The 23079-nt window shown below is 38.5% G+C and overlaps 1 protein-coding gene across 1 annotated transcript in view; it reads left to right on the forward strand.

Moving 5' to 3' along the window:
• The window catches only part of tmc1 (transmembrane channel-like 1), an 88001-nt gene that overhangs the window by 46112 nt on the left and 18810 nt on the right, over positions 1-23079 (forward strand). The window contains exons 5-10 of the mRNA XM_043704985.1: positions 4017-4107; positions 10075-10156; positions 11358-11464; positions 14807-14905; positions 15084-15226; positions 20810-20954. Coding sequence (XP_043560920.1) covers positions 4017-4107; positions 10075-10156; positions 11358-11464; positions 14807-14905; positions 15084-15226; positions 20810-20954 — 667 coding nt within the window. The remainder of the gene's footprint in view (positions 1-4016; positions 4108-10074; positions 10157-11357; positions 11465-14806; positions 14906-15083; positions 15227-20809; positions 20955-23079) is intronic.

Here is a 23079-nt window from a genome sequence, read left to right on the forward strand (position 1 = left end):
ACTCAAAATGCTAGAGCTTCATTGATTGTATTTCTTAGAGCTCTCCATGTGGCTGGTAGACCAATGCATTGATTCTCAGTGGCCACCTGAAGTATAGTAGTAAATGTGGCAGGCTGGTTGTACATTTACATAATAGCTAATTCTTAACTCTTTACAAAAAAATTAACAATGTCATAACTTTCTTTGTTTTTTTAAAAAATTGATCTTTTATATTGTTCCAATCATAAGCTTCTAAAAATATATTTTATATAACTTTATGTAAGACAACATTCAGCAGTGGATAGCAATTGTGAAAGAGAGCGCTGAGCTGGGAGGCTTGAGCAGCAGAAAGTGATGGTGAGAGAGGGCTGAAAGAGCACCTCTCCGGAAAAAAGGATATCTTTAGGGGAAAGACGCCTCTTTGGAAGAAAACACAGATAGACACAAGGTTTCTCATTGCAGTGTAAATCCATCTACATACTTGCTTATTCAACCTTAATTTCACTTCATGGTTGAAATGACCCGATGCCAGTGGAATACAGAGTCCTTGTTTCATGTTCTTTCCGCTATACCTAAGTCCAAATCTTATGTTACATAAAGAAGATTAACAATCAACTTTAATAACTAAACAGAACACATTTAGAGTCTGTTATAGAATGTTTCTTTTGGGAAATTATTACTTACGTATTACTTAGGTGAGAGGATGTTGTGCTTCCATCTTGTGGATTTAGTGTTCATTGCTTTCAGGGATAAATTGGGATTGGCAACTATTTGTGTTCATCCTCATGTTGTAGGAGACGTGCTTGATGTCACTGTTGTGCCACTTGCTGGTGATATCGGTATTTCACCACTTGTTGATGCTGGTGATGTTGGCTTGCTGGTTATTGATTATCTTTTCGGCAATTCCAGCTCAGCTGTAGGTCATGTGTGGGCATTGCTCCTTTTCATTCACTCACCAGTTTCAGTCTCAATGATCTACTTATCATCAACAAATTTTTCTGGGTTTCAGGTTTTCATGATTAGATCCTGTACAGGTAAAGTTTGTCCTTCAAACACTGTGACAGTGATTTGGTTTTTTTTTCAAATTTTGAATCCATCAATCTGTACATCTGTGAACTGTTCTCTTAGTTCATCCTGGTCACTTGGAGGAATTATTTGTTTTGCAGAGTTGTCTTATACCATTTTTTCTTTTAATAGCTCTGCATGTGACTTTATATCACCCTTCAAATGTGGCGATAGAAGTCAGAAAAAGGCAAGGATTAGATTTTCCTTTGCCTTGGTATTTCATGAGGGTTCTCTTCACTATATGTAACCCTGTGTCCTCTTGTGTAATGTGGTGGTGATAGTAAACACATACTGATAAGCAAGTTTTGGGCGGCACGGTGGCACAGTGGTTAGCACTGCTGCCTCACAGCGCCAGAGACCCGGGTTCAATTCCCGCCTCAGGCGACTGACTGTGTGGAGTTTGCACGTTCTCCCCGTGTCTGCGTGGGTTTCCTCCGGGTGCTCCGGTTTCCTCCCACAGTCCAAAGATGTGCAGGTCAGGTGAATTGGCCATGCTAAATTGCCCGTAGTGTTAGGTAAGGGGTAAATGTAGGGGTATGGGTGGGTTGCGCTTCGGCGGGTCGGTGTGGACTTGTTGGGCCGAAGGGCCTGTTTCCACACTGTAATGTAATCTAAGTTCCATAAATCCTCTGGAGGTGAACTGCTTCCATTGTCATATATTACAATTTCAGGAATCGTTTCACTAATAAACAGAATGCGTGTTTTGCTTCTCACATTTTTCACTTTTGACATGAAAGGGAACATTGAATAGTAGCCTGCACATTTGAGGTACCATTCTTGATTGTGAATGAATAAATTAGCTGGCAGAAGATACCATGATCTGGATGGTACTTCAGTAGCTACCATCTCCTTGTTCTGATGTATATTTCTGTATTTGAGGTATGCAGACATTATTTTTCCATTGATTTCATTGAAGCCTATCCAGTACTTAAATGGTTTGGCTTTTAGCTTACCCTCTTAAATGGTTTGGCTTTTAGCTTACATGTGGCCTTCTTGGTTTTTCTGGAGAGGTCCTTCTTTGAGGCTGATTGCTTTGGAACCACCCAGCAGGAGGAGAGGGTATTGTAGTGGAAACATCACTCGCTTATTACTTCAGAGAGACAAGTTAATGTTCCTTGCACATGGGTTCAAAAACCACCTTAGAAGCGGGTGGAATTTAAGTTCAATTAATAAACCTGGAATTAAAAGCTATATACAGTAATGGTGATCACAAAACTAGCATTGATTGCTGTAAAGACCCATCTGGTTCACTAATACCCTCCAGCGAAGAAGATCTTGCCTGACTGGCCTGCATGTAATGCCTGACCTATGCTAATGTAGTTGACTCTTAATCGCTCTCTGAAATGGTTTGGCAAACCATTCAGTTCAAGTACTGTTTGGGATGAGCAATAAATATTGACCTTGTTAGCTAGTCCATGTTCCACAAAAGTATAAAGAAACAAAAACACCATCTTCTGGCAATATATTATCTCTGGCATACAAATAATGCCATGTTGCTTTCTATGTTAGCTATTTCTTTGACAATCCCAGAGCCACTCACTGAGAGACCATTGTTCAGTTCTTGTCTTTGCTGGTCACAGCTTTAATTTAATCAGGTGATGGAACCTCATTCTTAGATCTTTCAATCATGTTTCTTCTGCAGTGAAAACATCTGCTAGAGCTATTTCTCTTCCTGGCCTGTACTTCAGAGTGATGTTTTTAATCATTAAAGATATGTGGGTACCATTGGCCAGGTGAGCATTTATTCCCCATCTCTATCATAATTCCTCCAAAGTAGTCTTTACAACCCAACTAGTGTTGTAAATTGATTTTTCTTGTAAATATGCTCTAGTGGCCAACAAACTTTCTTTACTACTAAACATTTTTTTCCATAAAGATGTAAGTGGAATTTCTTACTTCCATATTCGATAAACCTAATCTATGTAAACAAGTACGTTAAGGTGGCTAAATGCATTGAGCTGCAAAGTTTGCATGTGTGAGAATTGAACCAAACTGTGATATCCTCCAGCATGAAATAGCCTGACAACTTTTGGAGCTGAATTCTCTATTTTGTGGTGGTTTTGAGGTGAGGTAGGCCTTCTGCTCACTATCCAGATATCACCTTGATGTGGATTTATTTTCCCTGGGTTGAAATTGTTTATTTACACAGAACATGAACCCTGCAGGATCCTAGCCGCAAAGAAACTGGATGCCTCTGTTTCTCAAGGCAAAACCTGAGCAGTGTTTCAGTGGAAATCTTGAGTCGTTCCAGATAATGCTGGCAATAAAAGCCTGAAAGATAATCACAACAAATAATTTTCAGCCGTGACAAAGGCCAAGCCTTAAAAATTTAAGACACAAGTCTGAAATAGTGGGTGAGGAAGTTCTTTCTGGGTCTGCGCCCTCCATGAAAAGAAATCCGAGTATAGCCAGCATCTGCTGCAACCGCTCTGGAACAGCTTTACTGTCTTTATTCAGTTATTTGCATACACATATCAATTTGGGAATGACCTAATTTTCTGTCAGCAAGTAACTCTGCTAAGATTTTGGCATAGCTGACTAGCTACAAATCTATTTCATCAATATCAGAGATGCTTGATTTCTGCACTGGAAAAGCGATTTCTATTGACATTTTGAGTAATACAGGAAGATATCTTCCAGCAGAAATGTATTTTTGGTCTTACTTTGTTTGTCTTCTAGCAAAGTTGTAATTGCCATTAATTGTTACTAGCTTGTGAAGGTCATCATTTCCAGTATGAATTGGCTGAGCATATAGGATTTACCTATTTTTAGTTTCATGCTATATCTTAAGCAGAATATGAGGCAATACTTTGTTTCATCTGAAAACAACTTTGACAATGATATCATTACTTGTCAGTGACAAACAAATTCTACTCAAGTTCTAAGTTTACATGTTGGCTCTAATGCAATTAGTTGCTACATATATATGTTGTAGTTTTCATTTCATTGTGTTATTTCTACTCAATTTTCAGAGAAGCTCAGGAATTTGTGGAGAAATTTGAAGGGGCACTTGGGAAAGGAAAAGGCAAAAAGTTTTATGCCTATAAAGTGATGATGACCAAAGTAAGTAACAAAGTCTTGGGCGAAAATACATCTGTATCTTTTGATTGATTATCATGTTGTCTGGCTCTTAGTTTATATGGAAAAAATTCTTGCAATATTTCTACATAAGGTCACTGTATTATTGCTGATGGACGCTAATTCAGTTTTTTAATCTTAATTGACATATATAGAATATTATAGTGATGTTCAGCAGCTCAACCAATGGGACAGATATTCATGTTCAAGTCCTACCTCTGGATTTGATGGTCATAGATGGTATGTCATGACATGGCTAACCTGGTTGATAATAAATCTGTAAATCCTGAGAATTGGCTTGGTGTTAGGAGAAAAAGATGGAGGTGTGTTTTTTGGACTGGAGGCCTGGACCAGTGGTGTTCCGTATGGATGGTTGCAAGTTCCACTGCTGTTTGTCATTTACATAAATAATTTGGATGAGAGTTTAGAAGGCACGGTTAGCAGATTTGCTGATGATTCCAAACTTAGGGTATAGTGGACAGTGAAGAAGGATCTCTGAAATTATAAAGGGATCTTGATCAATTGGGCCAATGGGCTAAAGAGTGGTAGATGGTGTTTAATTTGGATTAATATGAGTTTTTTGGGTGAAACAATTAAGGACAGACTTATGCAGTTAAATGTAGTGTTGTAGAACAGACAAACTGAAGGGTTCAGGTACATTGTTCTTTGAAAGTTGTGTCACAGGTAGACAGGGTGGTTAAGAGGGCATTTAGCATGCTTGCCTACATTACTCAGACCATTGAATATAGGAGTTGGGACACTATGTTCAGGTTGTACAGGACATTGGTGAGGCCACTTTTGGAGTATTGTGGAGAGTTCTGGTTGCCCAATTAAAGGAAGGATATTATTAAAATGGAGATAGTTCAGAAAAGAATTACCGGGATGTTGCTGGGACTGGAATATTTGAGTTACAAGGAGAGGAGTTTTTCACTGGAGACTAGGAAATTGAGATTATAGAGGTTTATAAAAACATGAGGGTCATAGATAAGATGAATAGTAAAGATCTCTTCCTTAGAGTGGGGGAGTTCAAAACTAGAAGGCATAGTTTTAAAGTGAGAGGAGTAAAAGGGACAGAAGGGGCAACTTTTCCATAGAGAGGGTGGTTCTTATGTGGAATGATGAATGACAAAGGAAGTGGTAGATGCAGGTACAGTAACAACATTTAAAAGACATTTGGACAGGTACATGAATAGGAAAGGTTTAGAGAGCTATGGGCCAAACATAGGCAAGTGGGACTAGCTTAGCTTGGGAAACTTGGTTGACATGGACATGTTGAACTTAAGGGTCTGTTTCTATGCTATATGACTGTATGGCTCTATGAATCTATGTCTATGTCACATGGTATAAACAGGAATATGTCAAACTGTGTAGTAACTGTAGCACAACAGACTTGCCATGTTAAAAAACATGAAGTGCAGATTCTTGTCATGAATATGTTTCATCGTTGATGTGAAAATATTTGAATACGTTTGAAATTGTGCATAGTCAAATTATCCCTAGTTTGCTTTAATAATTCAAGCACTTCCTCTTTGCATGCTTCCTTGTCTTCAATTTTTTTTTCAAAAATTATTCTCAGGATATGGGTATCCTTGTCAAACCATTTAAAACTATTCCTAATTTTCAATGAGAATGTGATAGTGAGCTTTCTTCTTGAATACCTGCAAGTCATGTAGTTAAAGTGTTTTTCTAATACTATTAGTTAGGGAGATCAGGCTGTTAATCTAGTGACAAAACATGTCCAAGTCAGAATGCTATGTAACTTAAAGGGGAACTTGGAGGTGATGGTGTTTCCATGCTCCTGGTACACTTGTTCTTTTAGGTATTAGAAGCCTCAGGTGCAGGGCATTACGTCATTTGGCTTGAAAAGATGTTTCTAAAAACAGCTTCATTTTCTGTCATGCCCTTTAAGTCAAACTGCAATAGAAATATGACACAGCATTACTTAATGAGCTGACCAAGTCCTAAAACAGATAGGCCAGAGTGGGTCTGTGGCAGTTCATGAGGTAACCAACTAGAAGGAAATACATACTTGACCTCATTCTCACAAATTTGCCTGTCACAGATGCATCTGTTTATGATAGTGTAGGATTTACACCGTCATTATAGAGACTAAGTCACATCTTCACATTGAGGATACTCTCCATTGTGTTACACAGCATGACAACCATGCCAAAGGGGAGAGATTTTAAACAGATTAGCAACTCAAAATTGCAAATCCATGGAATTGAATTAACTTTATTGTCGCATGTACTCACATGAGGACAGTGAAACATTTACAATTCAACACTTATGATGTCATCAGTTCGCTGGAGGGATAAATGTCAGGTCTGGGGAGGAGGTCAGCCTGCCAGTGGGGGAAAATGGCATCAGGAGATGTTTCATCTGTATGTTCGGATCTAGAAGCGTCAGGCCAGGAGTCAGAAGGTTGTGTGAAAATGGGTCTGGCTGGGGCTAGTTTGGAATCTGTTTGGGAGGTGATTGTCTGGTGCCTGTGGGGTGCATGGGATCAAAGGAGGTGTGGATTTGTGTCAGTGGTGAGCCAAAAGTCAGTTTAATATTCATCCAAAAGTTAACTATGTTCTTTTCCTGGGTAATATTAGCTTAAGTAACGTTGAAGCCTCCAACTTTTCCAACTTTAATGGATTTTTTCAGAGGCTCCAGATACAGATGAACTGGTCATTGGAAAATTTAATTTCTTGGGTAATTCCCACTAAGTCAGCTGTGTTAGGGATTCTGCACAGTCCCGATGCACAACTTCAGTTAATGCTGCAAAAATAACTTTCTGACTGGCGGAGCTCAAAATTCTGCATCAATGGATCTACCACAATCTCAAGAACTGCAGCTGTTGAAGAAGGCAGCTCACTGGCATAATTTTAAGGACAATTAAGGATGGGCATTGAAAGCCAACCTAACCACTGATGCCACATACCATTAAGGATTTAAAAATAAAGCAAGAGTCCCAAGTCCAAATTCCCATTATTCATACAAAGTGAAACATTTTATGTACCAACTGAAAATGTGGATGTTTCAATCGATCATTCAGCATTAGGTCCTATGCAACTCACCTCAGTAATTCCTACATTTGTCACCAGTGCTATTCAGAGTCTACTGAGCTCTTTAATCTTGGATTAGTTAATAAACAGGCCCACATTTGTGGGAATTTCTTACAAAAAGATCTGATTAATCCATTGTTATTAGTTAAAGATATTCTGGGAGTTGGTGCAAAAGAAGGTAAATAAAGTTCATCTCGTCATGATCCAGTCAAACGGAAAATAGTCTTGAAGGATCAAATGACACATTCCAGTTCCCATGTACAGGACTGGAACATACACCAGATTTTAAACATAAGTTTGGAGTTGAAATTTTGAGTTAAAGTTGTAAATTCAGATATTTATGTTTAAATCTTGACTTCAGTCCAACACAATGTTTATTTCTATAAGTAGGAGGTAAATAAATCTTTGATTTGCTTATACAATACAACCTTTAGATCATCTGAGATGGTTGAGAAGCACCAAGTCAAGATTCAATGCTATTTGCAGAGAGATGCAGAAAAATGCAAAAAAAAGTGTTCATTTCTGCAGTACAATTAGTATATAGTAAAATGTCACAAGTGTGATCTCTTGAAGGCTTCTCAAATTGAACTTAACTTAATAATAATCCACATAACAAGCTATTAGGGCAGATGGTCCAAAACTTGGTCAGGTTGTTATTTTTTAAAAAATCTTAAAATAAAAAAGATACAGAGATAAGAAAGGTCTTGTAAAGGATTTTTACAGCTTTCAGCCTAGTCAGTTGAAGACATGACTAACCATGGTAGAGTGATTGAAATCTGGATTATACAGGAGATCAGAGTTGAAGAATATAAGAATCTGAGAACTCTGTAGGAGTGAAGAATTTTGCAGAGATAGGAAGTGGTGAGGCCATGAAGAGATGAAATAACATGGATGATTGTTTTAAAATGAAGGCAATGCTGAAAAGTATCCGAAGGCCAATGTATGTCAGTGACCACAGGTATAAAATAAGATTTGAACAGAGGTTTGCAGTTACTTATGTTTACAGAAGGTGCAAAATGGGAAATCAACCAAAGAGAATTTGAATAAAATGAGCCTGAAACTAGAAAAGGCATGGATGAGTATTTCAGTAATGGATGAGCTGAGGCAGATATGGAGAAAGGGGAGATCAAAGTTTGGGTGAAGATTTGTAGTTCGGGTGCTCGTTGTTGTGGTTCTGTTCGCCGAGCTGAAAATTTTTGTTGCAAACGTTTCGTCCCCTGTCTAGGTGACATCCTCAGTGCTTGGGAGCCTCCTGTGAAGCGCCTCTGTGGTGTTTCCTCCGGCATTTATAGTGGCCTGTCCCTGCCGCTTCCGGTTGTCAGTTTCAGCTGTCCGCTGTAGTGGCCGGTATATTGGCACTCATTCACAAACTCCATCAACAAACACATCGACCTGGACCCAATATACCGGCCACTACAGCAGACAGCTGAAACTGACAACCGGAAGCGGCAGGGACAGACCACTATAAATGCCAGAGGAAACACCACAGAGGCGCTTCACAGGAGGCTCCCAAGCACTGAAGATGTCACCTAGACAGGGGATGAAATGTTTGCAACAAAAATTTCCAGCTCGGCGAACAGAACCACAACAGAAAGGGGAGATATTATAGATGAAAGAAAGAAGACTTGGTAATGTAAAAACTACCATGTTGGAAATTCAGCTCAGGATCAAATAACATGTCAAAGTTGGAACAGTCTGGTTTGCAACATTGCTTCAAGAAATCATCAGCTTTTCATCAATGACACTCATTCCAAAATAAAGCTGAAAGTGGGGATATTTGCTGATGTTTAATTTACACTTTCTTAAATAATTAAGTTATCTGTTCCTGCACACAGCCTATACTACTTTTAGGTATGGATGGATATGTTGCAAAAAGCATTTTTATCATACAGGTAACAGAAATGACTATCTCCAGAAGAGACACTAAACATCTCTCAATAGAATTTTTATTCTTAAATCTACTGCTATCAAAAACCTAGATTCATCCTTAAATTGGACTAACTGAACTAAATACTGTGGCTATGAGGGCACGTCAGAGATTGTATATTCTGCAGTAAGGGACAAATCTTCTGACTCACCAAATCCTTTCTGACAGCTAGAAGACACAAGTCTGCAATGACTGAAATAACTTTCACTTGCTCATCCAGTATGAGGCAGTCCAATTGATTGGCAAATCAGCCAACAGCTTAAATATTCACTCCTTCCACCACTGATGCATGATGATTGCAGTTTGTATTACTGCAAGATACACTGCAGCAACTAACATACTAAAGCTTCTCTGGCAGCCCTTTCAAACCCGTGACCTCTGTCAGCTAGAAAGACAAAGGTAGCAGAAGCATCAGAATCTCCAATTTCCTCACCAAGTGGGGATATCATGTGATCTAGAAATATGTCTCTATTCCCTCATCATCAAGATGAGTCAAAATGCTTTAACTCCATAACTAATAGCACACAAAGTGTAGTAACTCAAGAAAGTGGTTCATCACCAGCTTCTTAATCAGGAATGGGCAATAAATGGTTTGTGAAGTCCATCTCCTGTAAATCAATAAATAAAAGCTACAGACAATGGCCGTGAAAAATTAAATAATAATAACTCATTCTAAGAATGACACAATTACAAAAATTAAATACTGTGGATAATGAAAATCTGAAATAAAGACAGAAAGTTTATTCTAATGAAAGGTCTAACTGAAATATTAACTCTGTTTATCTCTCTTTTGTCTTCCAGACCCATTTCAAAAATAGCACTAATCTATAAACAGGCTGTATTTCTACTATCACGTTTAGTGGATAAATAATTAAAAGAAGAGTATATTTAAGAGAAAATTAATTGAGATGTAAATGAAAATGCTAATTTTCATTGACAAAAAACCTACATATCTTGCATTTTAACTTTCAGAAATGGATGAAATTTCAGCGTGACTTTGAGAACTTCAGAACTGCTTGTATTCCATGGGAAATGAAAATAAAAGAGATTGAAAGTAAGTGAAACAAACTGTACTAACAAGTCTCTTACAAAATGAATTTATTTGATTGTCAGGAATAAAGCTGATCTGGCATGGCAACTGGTATTTCTAAAATTGCTGAACATCTTTACAATAAATATTTTCTTCCTGGTCAGCCATGAGATGGAAAGAAAATGTTATCCTCTATCATTGCTATTCATATCTCCAGACTACAACATGTATTTAAAAATGCACATTGCCATACTAATTTGGACTCCTTGGAGTGCCAGAAGTCTTGGCTAGATGGATGATGTGGAACAGAATGGTGCTAACAGCATGATATTCATTTCCTCTTCTAGCTCAGTTGGATTTAGGACTTGCTTTCTGGCCCTATCTATGGCGGAGATTGCAATGCTGTGAGTCAAAGCTGCCTTCAGGCAGAGAACTCAAGAAGACAAAATTATATCAAAAATACCAGAACTGACAGCATCAGAATGGACACGGGTTGAGTTTTAGTGACAGGAGCATTAATGTTGCATGATGAAGGCATTACCTCAGCAATCTCAGTAATCTGCTGGAGGACAGATTGTTAAATTATGTAATGCTTCTTTGTTACACACTCCAATAATTTATTGTTAAATGTCTGTCTAATGGTACAACAACTAGTAGTCATGTTAAACTACTCCCACTAACATTTTCTGACTTTTGTTATTACTAATCTCCACCATACTGATTCTACTTCATGGTCCTCTTAACTAAGTTCATTCCACATTAATGTCCTTACATTATCCCTTATGATCAAAGCTACCCTCCTCTTTTGCCATCCTGTTTGTCTTTCCAAAATATTATGCATCCTGGAATACTTATTTTTCAACATTGGTCACCCTGTAATCATGCTTCGCTAATGGTGATTAGCCAGTTACTTTTAACTGTGCCATTAGTTCATCCATCTTTGTTGTAGTTGTTTTGCACATTTAGATAAAGTGGCTTTAACTTGATTATCATGTTATATATTAAGGTCGTATGTGTCACTAAGGCAACACTGCCCAAATAGTCCTTTAGATATAACAATAGGGTTAACACAACCTGTTTCATATGAGTGGAGTAGAGGGCCTTTGCAATTGAGGATTAAGACAAACACTTGTACCATTTTTTTCCCATTTCAGTAACTTTTTAAACTCCTGAAATAACTAACTACTTGCAATGGGTAATAACATTTTTTGCTTGTTTTTACCAGGTCACTTTGGTTCATCAGTTGCTTCATATTTCATCTTCTTGAGATGGATGTATGGAATCAATATGGTTCTGTTCGGATTGACCTTTGGTTTGGTAATGATCCCTGAGGTAAACTTTAACAAAAAAACACAGCTGCTAATTTCATCATTAAAATACCTTGAATTTAAACTATGCTTTATGAAGTAAACAGAATAAGTTTTCAAAAGATAATTAAATTTTGTTTTCTCAGTCAGGTTTTCCACTTCTTCATGAATTACAAACTTCTGTGGAATCAAAGTTGTTTTTATCATGTGCTTCCAAAATTAGGATTACCTTGGCAAGGTCATACATGTTGTCCATTCCTAACCGTGTGGAAAAGACTGTGGTCCATTTTGTATATTGCAGTTCTTGCATTTATGAAGCTCCAACAACAATATTAATGACAATATACTGTTATAGTATAAAAAAAGTTTACTTGGGATCTCAAAGATCCACTTGCATTACAATCAGGAACCATTTCTGTCAATCTCTGGTGGCAGCTTGTGCCAATTTGCTCTTGCCAAAGTCCTCACCCTTCACCTCATTGAACTGCTTTCCTTTGCACTCAGGTTAAAATCGGGGCATATGTGTTCACTTCTGCAGCTTTAACATTCAGGGTTATGGTAGCATTGTGACTATATAGCTTAACTGTCATGCTGGACTATTAATTCAAAGACAGAGTTGAAATGCCAGCCCGGAAATCGGAATTCAAGTATTTAAATTAACTGTGGAATTTGAATGAATTAAATGGCGATGAGCATGAAGCTTAACCATGTAAAAACCCACTGAGTTCTTGAACATCCTTTTGGGAAGAAAAACTGTTGTCTTTACCTGGGTGGACCTATATGTGTCTTCAGACCAGCATTTGATGATGCTTAACTGCTCTCTGAATGTCCTAGCAAGCTACTCAGTTGTATGCAAGACGTAGCTCATTGCCACATTTACAACAACTAGATTAGAGTGGTGCTGGAAAAGCAGAGCAGGTCAGGCAGCATCCGAAGAGCAGGAAAATCAACGTTTCAGGCAAAAGCCCTTCATTCCTGATCTAGACTCTAATCTAGACTCTGATTTCCAGCATCTGCAGTCCTCACTTTTGCCTACACTTACAGCAACAATTAGGCAGGGACAGCTCATTCTGATTTTACCAGGTATCCATATTGCAAGAATGAGAAAACCATTAGAGGTGTTATTAAATGCTACTAGTCTTGATGAATTATTTTGAGTTTTTCCTCTTTTGGTCACATCTTCCAAGGTCACACAAACAAAAAACAAGGAACCATACAGCTCAATACAGCACCGCAATATTCCAAATCCTTGATTCCATCCCTGAGTATGACAGTTATTGACAGCAGGCTAAGTGAATTGACAGTTAAGTAGCTTTTGTCTCCAATCCTGCGTCAACACATTTTGCCCTTCCAGGATCCGTATCCTTCTATTCCATTCTGAGTCATGTATTTGCTTCTTAAATGCTGCTATTGTGTCTGTGTCCACCACCTCCTCTGGCAGTGCAATCCTGACACTCATCACCCTTTGTTTAAAAAACATGCATTGCGCATCTCTTTTAAACATCCCCCCTCACATCTTGAAAAGTACCAAAGTAATTGACACCTCCACCTTGGGAAAGAAAAACCTCATACTTTCCACTCTATCTATGCCATTGACAATCTTATAAACTTCTATCAAGTCACCCCTCAACCTCCTGCATTCTAGTGAAAACAAACCCAGGGCTTTTGCCCGAAACGTCGATTTTGCTGCTTGTCGGATGCTGCCTGAATTGCTGTGCTCTTCCAGCACCACTGATCCAGAACCTGGTTTCCAGCATCTGCAGTCATTGTTTTTACCACCTTGAAGACAAACCCAGTCTATCCAACCTTTCTTCATAGCTAAAATCCCCCATACCAAGCAACATCCTGGTAAACCTTTCCTGTACCCCTCCAGAGCATCCACATCTTCCTGGTAGTGCAGTGACCAGAATTGTATACAATATTCCAAACTAAAATTCCATAAAGCTGCAGCATAACTTGTCTATCCTTATTCTTAATGCTCCTTCCAATGAAGGCAAGAATGTCATGGACTTTTTTTACTACCTTATCTACCTGTGCTGTCATCTTCAGTGATCCGTGGGCATGCACCACCTAGATCTATCTGCATATTAATATTCTCAAGGGGTCTATCATTCACTGTATAATTTCTACCTGTACTTGACCTACCAAAATGCATCACCTAACATTTGTCCGGATTAAACTTCATCTGTTATTTTGCTGCCCATCCCTCTAACAGATCCATATCATGCTGTATCCTCTGACAATCCTCCTTGCTATCAGCAACTCCACCAGCCTTTGTATCATCCACAAACTTACTAATTAGACCAGCTATGATTTCATCCAAATCATTTATGTAGATCACGAACAGCAGAGGTCCAAGCACTGATCCCTGTGGAACACCACTCATCATTCCAAAAAAATCCTTCCACCATTACCCTCTGTCTCCTATGAGGAAGCCAGTTCTGTATCCATCTTGCTAGCTCACCCAGATACCATGTAACTTCACCTTTTGTACCAGTCTGCCATGAGGGACCTTGTCAATGGCTTTGCTGAAATCCATATACACAACATCAACTGCTATTCCCTCAACAATCATCTTTGTCACTACCTCAAAAAAATGACCAAGTTAGTGAGGCATGACCTTCTTCCGAACAAAACCAAGCTGTTTATCCTAATCAGTCCATTTGCTTCTAAATGTGTATGGATCTAGTCCTTGAGAATCTTTTCCAATAATTTCCTTACCGCTGATGTGAGGCTCACAGGTTTGTAAATTCCTGGATCATCTCTGCTAGCTTTTTTAAACAACGATACATCATTGGGTATTGTCCAGTCCTCTTGGATCTCACCTATGGCCAAAGAAGATTCAAAGCTGTCTGACAATGCTTCAGCAATTTGTTCTCTTGCCTCCCTCAATATTCTGGGATAGATCTCATCAGGACCCGGGGACCTGTCTATCTTAATATTTTTTAAGATGCGCAATATCTCTACCTTTTTCATTGCAACTTAGCTTAGAGATCTTCAACCTTCTTCTTTGTTCTGGTTGTCTAGAGTGGACTATGACATGACTTGGGTTGTCTTGACACTGGAGTCTCACAAAACATCCAGTGACCTCAGAGTTTTTTTTACTTCACTTGCTTTGTAAGCAATGGTGAACTAGATTACCTGAGGGAACTGTTGGTGTAAAAGGCAAACCTCTTAACTCATCTGTGTTGTTTACTAACTTGATTAAGCATCATTGTATACCAAAGAAGTTTTAATTTTTATCCTTAAATACAGGCATTTCCATGACATTAATTATCAGTTGCTAAGATGGGTAAATAATTGTGTGATTGAATGTAATTGACATCTCTCTAAATAATACTTTAATATTTTAATCTGTTGACTTTAGGCTCTGATGGGAAAGCCATATGGCAGCATGCCAAGAAAAACAGTTCCAATGAGTGAGCAAGACTCAGCCATGAATTTTGCGACATTGTGGGATTTTGGGGTAAGTTAAATTTTGTTAGAAAAATGTCCATGAAGAAAACATGTATGCGAGAAGGAAAGATCATTAGTTTTGTGAATTCTAGTTCATAGCAAGATGAAGATAGATGTTAGAATAGCTTATTTGCTGACGTTGTTTTTGTGAAGGTTAACTGAAAAAGAAAACTCTATACTTTTTCCAGGGCTATGCACAATATTCTGTCCTTTTCTATGGTTACTATAATAATCAGCGGACAATTGGATGGCTGAAATTCAGGCTACCTTTGGGTTACTTCCTGGTGGGAGTCGGTACAATCGGATACAGCTTCATGGTAGTGATTAGGACGTAAGTTTAACTTCCAAGTTCAACTTTTATCAACCTTTTCATTGTCAAAAGGATCCAAGCCAATTAATGTAATGACTTGCGCAGCATGCTGAAAACATTTAGCCCGCATTTTTTCAAAATTTTATTGTTTATCATAAGTGAGCACAATTATTTACTTGAAATAATATAGTACCTTAATAAATCATTGACACTATGAAAGATTTTATTGATGAATCTTTGATGAATGATGCAAATGCAAGTGACATTATAGGCAGAATTTATTTGTTCTGATGTGGGTGCTGACAGCAGACCGGGAAGTGATGGCATTGCCGGCAGCAGCAAGAATAGTCAACTAATAAACCTGGCGAAAGTGAGGAAACCCAATGAAGGGCTTTTGCCCGAAACATTGATTTTCCTGCTCCTCAGATGCTGCCTGACCTGCTGAACTAATAAACCTGGCACAAGCGTGGGTTTTGGCCACTAATGCAGAAGGCTTGGGTAGGAAGTCTTTGAACCCACTGTCAGCTGATAGGGTTGGAGGCTTGGGTGACATTTGTATGCAGCATTGGCGTGCCAGCAGTGACAAAAAGGCAGCAGCTTTGATGTTGCAGAATTTAAGAACAATCCTCAACCAAACGTCCAGGCTTCATCTTATTTTCTGCAATTGAACTCACGACACTGAGCTGCAGCTCTATGTTTCCTCTAATTTGCACTGTTCTATATGGATCTTTGAGTAGCCGTGTGGCTACACAATGCAGAGCGATCATACTACTTCAATATTTGGCCTGTTCTGTGACGGTCATTGAGAAGATACTATCCAATAACACATAGCTCAGAGCAGACAAAGATCAGCCCACAGTTTAGCAATGCCTCATTGCAGATTCTCCTTCAGGCTATCTGAGAACAGCAGGACACACTCTTCCTCACTAAACAGCATCAGGAGGCATTCCCACCCGAGAGTTTGAATGTAGATTGTAACAAAACTTAACAGCCATGGGACCTAGCGGCACAATTTGGTGGCATGTTAGAGGAAAGAACAAAATATATAAAATGCAAAGTTTGGTTAAAACATAAATAAAGTGGGAAATAATTTGCGTATAAGAGAAAGTTAGCTACAAATATAAAAATTGATAGTAAGTGTTAGTATAGATGTTAAAATAAAATGATTAATTATATTAACTTTATTTTGAAAGAGAGTGAGTTTGGAGAATTGATAATGGGTAATAAAGAGATGGCAGATAAGCAAAACAGATATTTTTCATTGATTTTCATTGTAAAGAATATAAGGAACAACCTAAAAATAGCTCTAAATCAGGACATGGGATGGAGAGAGGAATACAATAAAATGACAATTACCAGGGATGGGGTAGTGAGCAAATTGTTGGAACTATGGGCTCACAAATCCATAGGCCCCGATGGACTTCACCTGAGGATCTTAAAAGAAGTGGCTATTGGGACAGTTGATGCATTGGTTTTAATTTTCCAAAGCTGCGTAGATTTGGGGAAGGTTTCATTGTAATAGTAAATAGCAGTGACCCTTTTCCTATCTACAGTGACCTGAGGTCTCCCATTAACCTTGTCCTTTTCCATGATGATTCACAGCCTGCTTACCTTTCTTCAAAGTGAACTAGTGGGTTGTGACAGGCAGCTCCAGAGTCTTCTCTTCCCCTCATGAACTAACTCACCTCCCCTCCACAGCCCATGATCCCCACATTTAAATTCAAAAATATCATTTAATTATGAAAGATTCCATGTTAATGAGTGTAATGCCATGTTAATCCATTAAAATTGTCTTTCTGCTGTCAACATCACTGTCCCAATTCCTCTCTACTGCCCAAATTGAATCATAGAGTCATACAGCACAGGGAGACGCTTCGGTCCATCAAGGATAGTATATCCTGATATCAGAAATTTGATGTGGCATCCCCCACATAATTCAACACATTGTGCAAATTGTTTCCAACTCCCCAGACAGCAATAAGTTTTACCTCGAACAAGTTGTAAAATCAGTACATTGGAACAACTCCAATATAATATGTGTATCAGAAATGAACAGTGCAGCATATAAATAGTACAGTTTTTTGTCAGACATCAGTTGGACCAAAAACATAAATCAACCCAAGACTGATGAGTTTGCGAATGCAATATGTCATGACAAACAATAGAATTCTATGTTTAATATTTAATTTAAAATATTGAAGCAACAACTGACAGGGGAAAAGAAAATGAGCTGAGCTTTATTTTTCTCTTCTGAGCTCCAACTGTGATGGTAATGGTGGTATTGAAATTCAAACAATGTGGGTCAGATTAGGTCAGTTCAAGCTGACAATTGAAGCTGAGACTGATTCCATCTTACCCATCATTTTCTGACAATTGAGTAAATTATTCTGAGTGAATCAACAGCAGGTGTAGAGCTACCTTTATTAGCAACAATCGTATCCTGATTCTATTGACACAAAAGAATTAGATTGACTCAAAACTTTGCCATAATCCAATGTGTAGCTCAATGCAATAAATTCATCAGTGCCGAATTAATCACTTTACGAGGTATAAATAATGTCCCTTAAGCGGTTAGCATCCGACTGGCGTAATGCAGAAACATCTCTCTGCCCTCTTGGGCCACAAGCCTAATTCCTGATGAAGGGCTTATGCTCGAAATGTCGATTCTTCTGCTCCTTGGATGCTGCCTCACCGGCTGTGCTTTTTCAGCACCACATTCTTGATCTGATCTCCAGCATCTGCTGTCCTCACTTTCTCCTACATAATTCAGAAACACTGTGGCATAACCTCCACGTTAATGCTAATTTCATACATTGTAGACACTGCATTCCACTACATTTCTGGAACCAACCTCTCTTTTCTTTAGCTCCCCTGAAAAAAAGTTTGGAGCTGCACTGGTGAGAGTCTGTTGAACACAACTCCCCTTTGTGCCTTTTACTGGTTAAGTTCAAAGCAGCTTTTTTGTGGGAGTGAGTCAACGGATTTACTTTCTTGATTTTAGTTGTACAGCATATGGAAACATAGCTCCAGAAAAACTGGACAGAAAGTCACTAGTTTTTCAAGAAAAGAGAAGACTAGAGGTCTTTCAAATTGTGAAAGAATTTAATAGGATGGATGTAGAGTAGCTGGGAATGAGAGGTAATATTACCAGGCATTTGGAGAGAGGCTTGGAGGTTGTGCACAGTGAAAAAAAATCAGACAAGAGTGTGTTGTTTTTTTGATTTTCTTCTGGAGGCAGCATCTATGTAATGATGGCTAACTGTCTCGCAGTGGTATGAAGTCAATTAAACTTATTAAATTAGCATTTGGAAGCAGGTTTCTTAGGGTGACGCAACTTTTATTGTGTCAGAGCCTTAGCTACTCAGAGAAGCTGGCGAGACAATGGGAAACCAGAGTGGGATAAAAATGAAATATGCTCTGACTGAGTGGTACAGATGGTAAGTTTGAGAGCATACACAGCAGAGACCTGCCTTCGCAATAGCAAATCTTGGGGATTACGCTCTGAGACAGTGCTTGGGATATAGAAATGACTGTCAGAACACAGAGTCTTTCCTCACAGACATTGCGTTCCACACTCCTTTGAGGCTTTCACTTGAGCAGCACACTGATTGTGCAGCTATTGAGAGGGCTGAAAATTCCTGCACCTCAACCCTCCTGTCAGTGTTAATTGGATGACAGAATGGGAGGTGATATGCTAATTATTCCAGAAAATTGATCTAGAAGTCATCTTGCAGTGGCAGCCTGATTACACATGTGTAAAATAACAGAATCGAGAAAATTGTTACAGTGCAGAAAATGGCTATTACGCCCATTGTATCTGAACCACCTGCCTGAATGAGCAACTCACAGAGTGTCCTTCTCTCACCTTCTGCCTTGACCCCATAAATTATTCCTTTTCATGAAACAGTCCAATTCCCTTTTGAGTGTTTCTATTGAATCAAATGTCACTTTTGCTTCTCACAGAATCCCAGAATTGAAAATATTTCTGGCTGCTGAAAGTATTCTAAATATGGTGAACTTAGTTTGACATTTCCACTTATGAATCAGAACTGGTGCAATCGATAGTTATTAATAAATAATATAAAGAATTCATAAGAAATTTCCTTCCTCAGGAGATGGGAACAAATTTCCTTCCTCAAGAGATGGCAACAACTTTACAAATCCATCAAAAACTTTCCCTGCAACATACAGAAATATTCAGAGTAGTAAAACAAGTTTAAGCAGTACCCAGAAAAAAACTTTAGAACAACAACGAACTGCATGATTCTTGAAGTAACACTAGGAAACAGCCTTCCTGCTGTTCAGTTCCAAGCTGTGCTGTACAAGTGAAGTACTGGGACATTCAAAAATCCAGAACTGGTCATGCAAAAGTGCAGGACCATGATTCAAATAACTTGTCCTTGACATTGAGTGTTGCCTGTGTGGAATCCACCAATGCAACCTGCATTCTCAATATGGCGGTGGCAGGCTTTCGCTGGAAATTTGTGTGCATTTCTCCCACCCCTTGTACTGGGGACTTAGTGGGCCTAATAGTATCCAAAAAATGGCTGCTGCATCTCTAAATCTCTAGATCACTGCTTTATGGGTGCACAGTAAAATTTAGGGTCACCTTTGTCACTGGCAGTGTTGTCGATATTCAGGAAAATGCAGCAGATGTCATACCTTGGTTACAGTTTAGAGTCATAGATAGTTATAGATAGAGATGTACAGCCCAGAAACAGACCTTTTGGTCCAACCCATCCATGCCAACCAGCTATCATAACTTAGTTTAGTCCCATTTGCCAGCATTTGGCCCATATCCTTCCAAACCTTTTTTATTCATGTACCCATCCAAATGCCTTTTAAATGGAATTGTACCAGCCTCCATCACCTCCTCTGAGAGCTCATTCCATACACGCACCACCTTCTGCATGAAAAAGTTGCTCCTTAGATCTCTTTTAAGTCTTTCTCCTCTCACCATAAACCTATGCCTCCTTGTTTTGAACTCCCCTATCCTAGGGAAAAGACCTTGACTGTTCACCCTACCTATGCCCCTCATGATTTTATAAACCTTATAAGGTCACCCCTCAGCTCCAGGGAAAAATCCCACCTATTCAGCCTTTCCTTATAGCTCAAACCCTCTAACCTTGGCAACAACATTACATTTTTTTTTACCCTTTCAAATTTAACAACATTTTTCCTTTGGCAAGGAGACCAGAATTAAATGCAATTTTCCAAAAGTGGCCTTAACAATGTCCTGCACAGCTGCAACATGACCTGCCAACTTCTAAAATCAGTGCACTGACCAATAAAGGAAGTGATTCTTTGATGAGATATTTGAAATTTCATATATCATTGCATGTCTACATGCAGGAGGGTTTATTGCTTCTGCGTGTTTGCTAATCTCTGCATTGGTGCACCACATATACAATGGATTAATGTTAATGGAGGCAGGGTAGCCTTCTTACTTTCATCCTGTAGTTCAAATGAACCCCAAGTATCTAACAGTTCATTGTGGCTTGACAGTGTTGCATCACCTAATGCGTATTTCTTTGTTTTCTTGAACATGACAATAACTACAACACCTAATAAGATAACAATGTAACACTTCCATCTGCTCCTCAGAATGGCAAGCAATGCAAATGAAGAAGGTGGCGGAGATGACACAAGTTTTAATTTCAGTTGGAAGATGTTCACAAGCTGGGACTACTTGATTGGCAATGCAGAAACTGCAGACAATAAATTTGCTTCAATCACTACCAGTTTTAAGGTACTGAAATCCTTTCGATTTGTCATTTTTATAAAGAAATCAACTGATGCATTTCAGTGCTTAGCATATTACATCAGATTTCAAATTACAACAGACGTTTGAAATGATCCATCTCAATGGTTATTGAAGTATGTCTATAATTTGGTGCATTAAATGACACATTAATTGCCCATGAGTCAGTTAATACAACAGCATAAGTGTGGCAGAAGAAAGGTCCTTTGGAATATAAAGTCCAAGAGCTTATCATGTAGTTTGTTATCATAGATTCTACCCATTCTACTCCATTGTCTGCTTGAATAAAGTAACTATCCACAAGTGAAATCTTGAAAGACACTCCAGAAATGGCTTCCCATGATTTAAGTAATGGGCAAAACTTCAAACCTAACTGACCCCTTTATTATTTGACTCTATCAAAGTCCATTCTACTTTTAAGTCCTTCCTCATAAAAAAAGCATAAATATATCCAAACCTCAATTTGCTTTCGAGACACTGGCCTAAATCTTCCAGTCAGCATCAGCATTGCTGCATCTGAAGCTGACAGGTAGAAAATGGTGCATTTGTTTGGGTATGTTGAAAAAGGTCACACATCTGATACAGATTCCAGATGAACTCCCCCAGTACAGCTATCCTTTCAGAAACTTGTGAAGGTGATCAATGCAGAAAATACACCACCATTTTACAGCACTAGCTTCCAGTTTCTGGCAGTCTTTTCATGGATGATTATGGACTAGTGAATGGAAGGGTGAATGGATAAGTAGATGAATGAGTGAATGGCTGAGCGAGAAACTAGTGATGGCAGTGAGTAGGAAGGTAATTGAGCGAGTAGCTGGTTCGGTGGGTGAGTGGCACGGCACATTGGTAGGTGATGCGGGTATAGGGTTAAGTGTATTCAGATTGTGGGGTAGTCCCTAACCCTGTTGGTTTCATGATTCCTGATGAGATTTATGTTATTGTAAATATATTTACATTGAAAACTACCTTTTCTGCACCTTGAACATTTACTTTATTTAGAAGTCTTTTAGTGTTAGAAAATTTTATGGGTCGAGATTTTCTAGGCAGGCTTGCATGTGCACCAGTATAGAATGCAAGCAATGTAGATGGCAATAGAAATCATTTCAATAGATTTCAGACTGCTTCGTGGGCATGAACTTTAGGTAAGCTAGACAGGTGAGGATAACAGGAATCGGGGGCAATTTCAGATATCAATGACCATTAGGAGTGCTTTAGAATTGGGAGAGGAGCTCTTGCTCCTCAGTGTTCACATGAGTAACCCTGTGTATAGCAGATTGAATGCCTGCTTCATTCAGGGCAAACTCATTTTGCTGTGAAGTTTAAAGAAAGGCATTGGAATCCCCATTACCATGTGCAAAGGATCAAACACTATTTTAGATAGCCAAGATCAGCATGGCCGTGAATGTTTCCAAAAGATCATTGAGTAATAGGAAAACAGTTGCAATGATGACCTGTTTATCTCCTAATATTTCTAAGTGTGCCGTCCTAACACTTACAAATAGTAGAGATAAAAAGAAATCTGGGACAGATTCTGTGGAACTTCTATTTGCAGCTGATTTCACCTATTGACCAAAACATTTTCTATATTTAGGTACCATAGAATACAGTTAGAATATATAAGTAAATGTTTTGTTGCATATAATCTAATGCTATTATATTTCAATTTTCTGTATGAATGAGTATACAGAATTCAATGTTTTTCAATTCTTGTTTGATGCTGGGGACAGGTAAGGCTTGTATTCCCATTAGTATTGAATATTAATGGGGTGATTAAAGTATTTGAGAGGGCAGTTTAAATTATTTCTTCTTATTGAAAGGTCCAGAATAATTTCACATTGCCATAAAATTAGAAATTGGCAGTTGAAGAATAATATCAATTAATCATTAAGGTAGCAATGGAAATCTGGAAATCTCTCCCACCAAAAGCTGTTGAAGCTAAAGTAATTTAAAATGTCAAAACCCAGAACTGTGTTACACATGGGCCAGGGAACCAAGGTGTTCTCAGGTTTCTGTTATAATATATGTTTAAGATCAGTATATTTTGCTAGTAACATTTGATGTAAAGGTCTGAATTTAAGTAATTGCAAGAGCAGGTTATGCTTTGTCTATTTGG

Source organism: Chiloscyllium plagiosum, chromosome 2 (assembly GCF_004010195.1).
Source record: "Chiloscyllium plagiosum isolate BGI_BamShark_2017 chromosome 2, ASM401019v2, whole genome shotgun sequence".
Lineage (NCBI taxonomy): Eukaryota > Metazoa > Chordata > Chondrichthyes > Orectolobiformes > Hemiscylliidae > Chiloscyllium > Chiloscyllium plagiosum.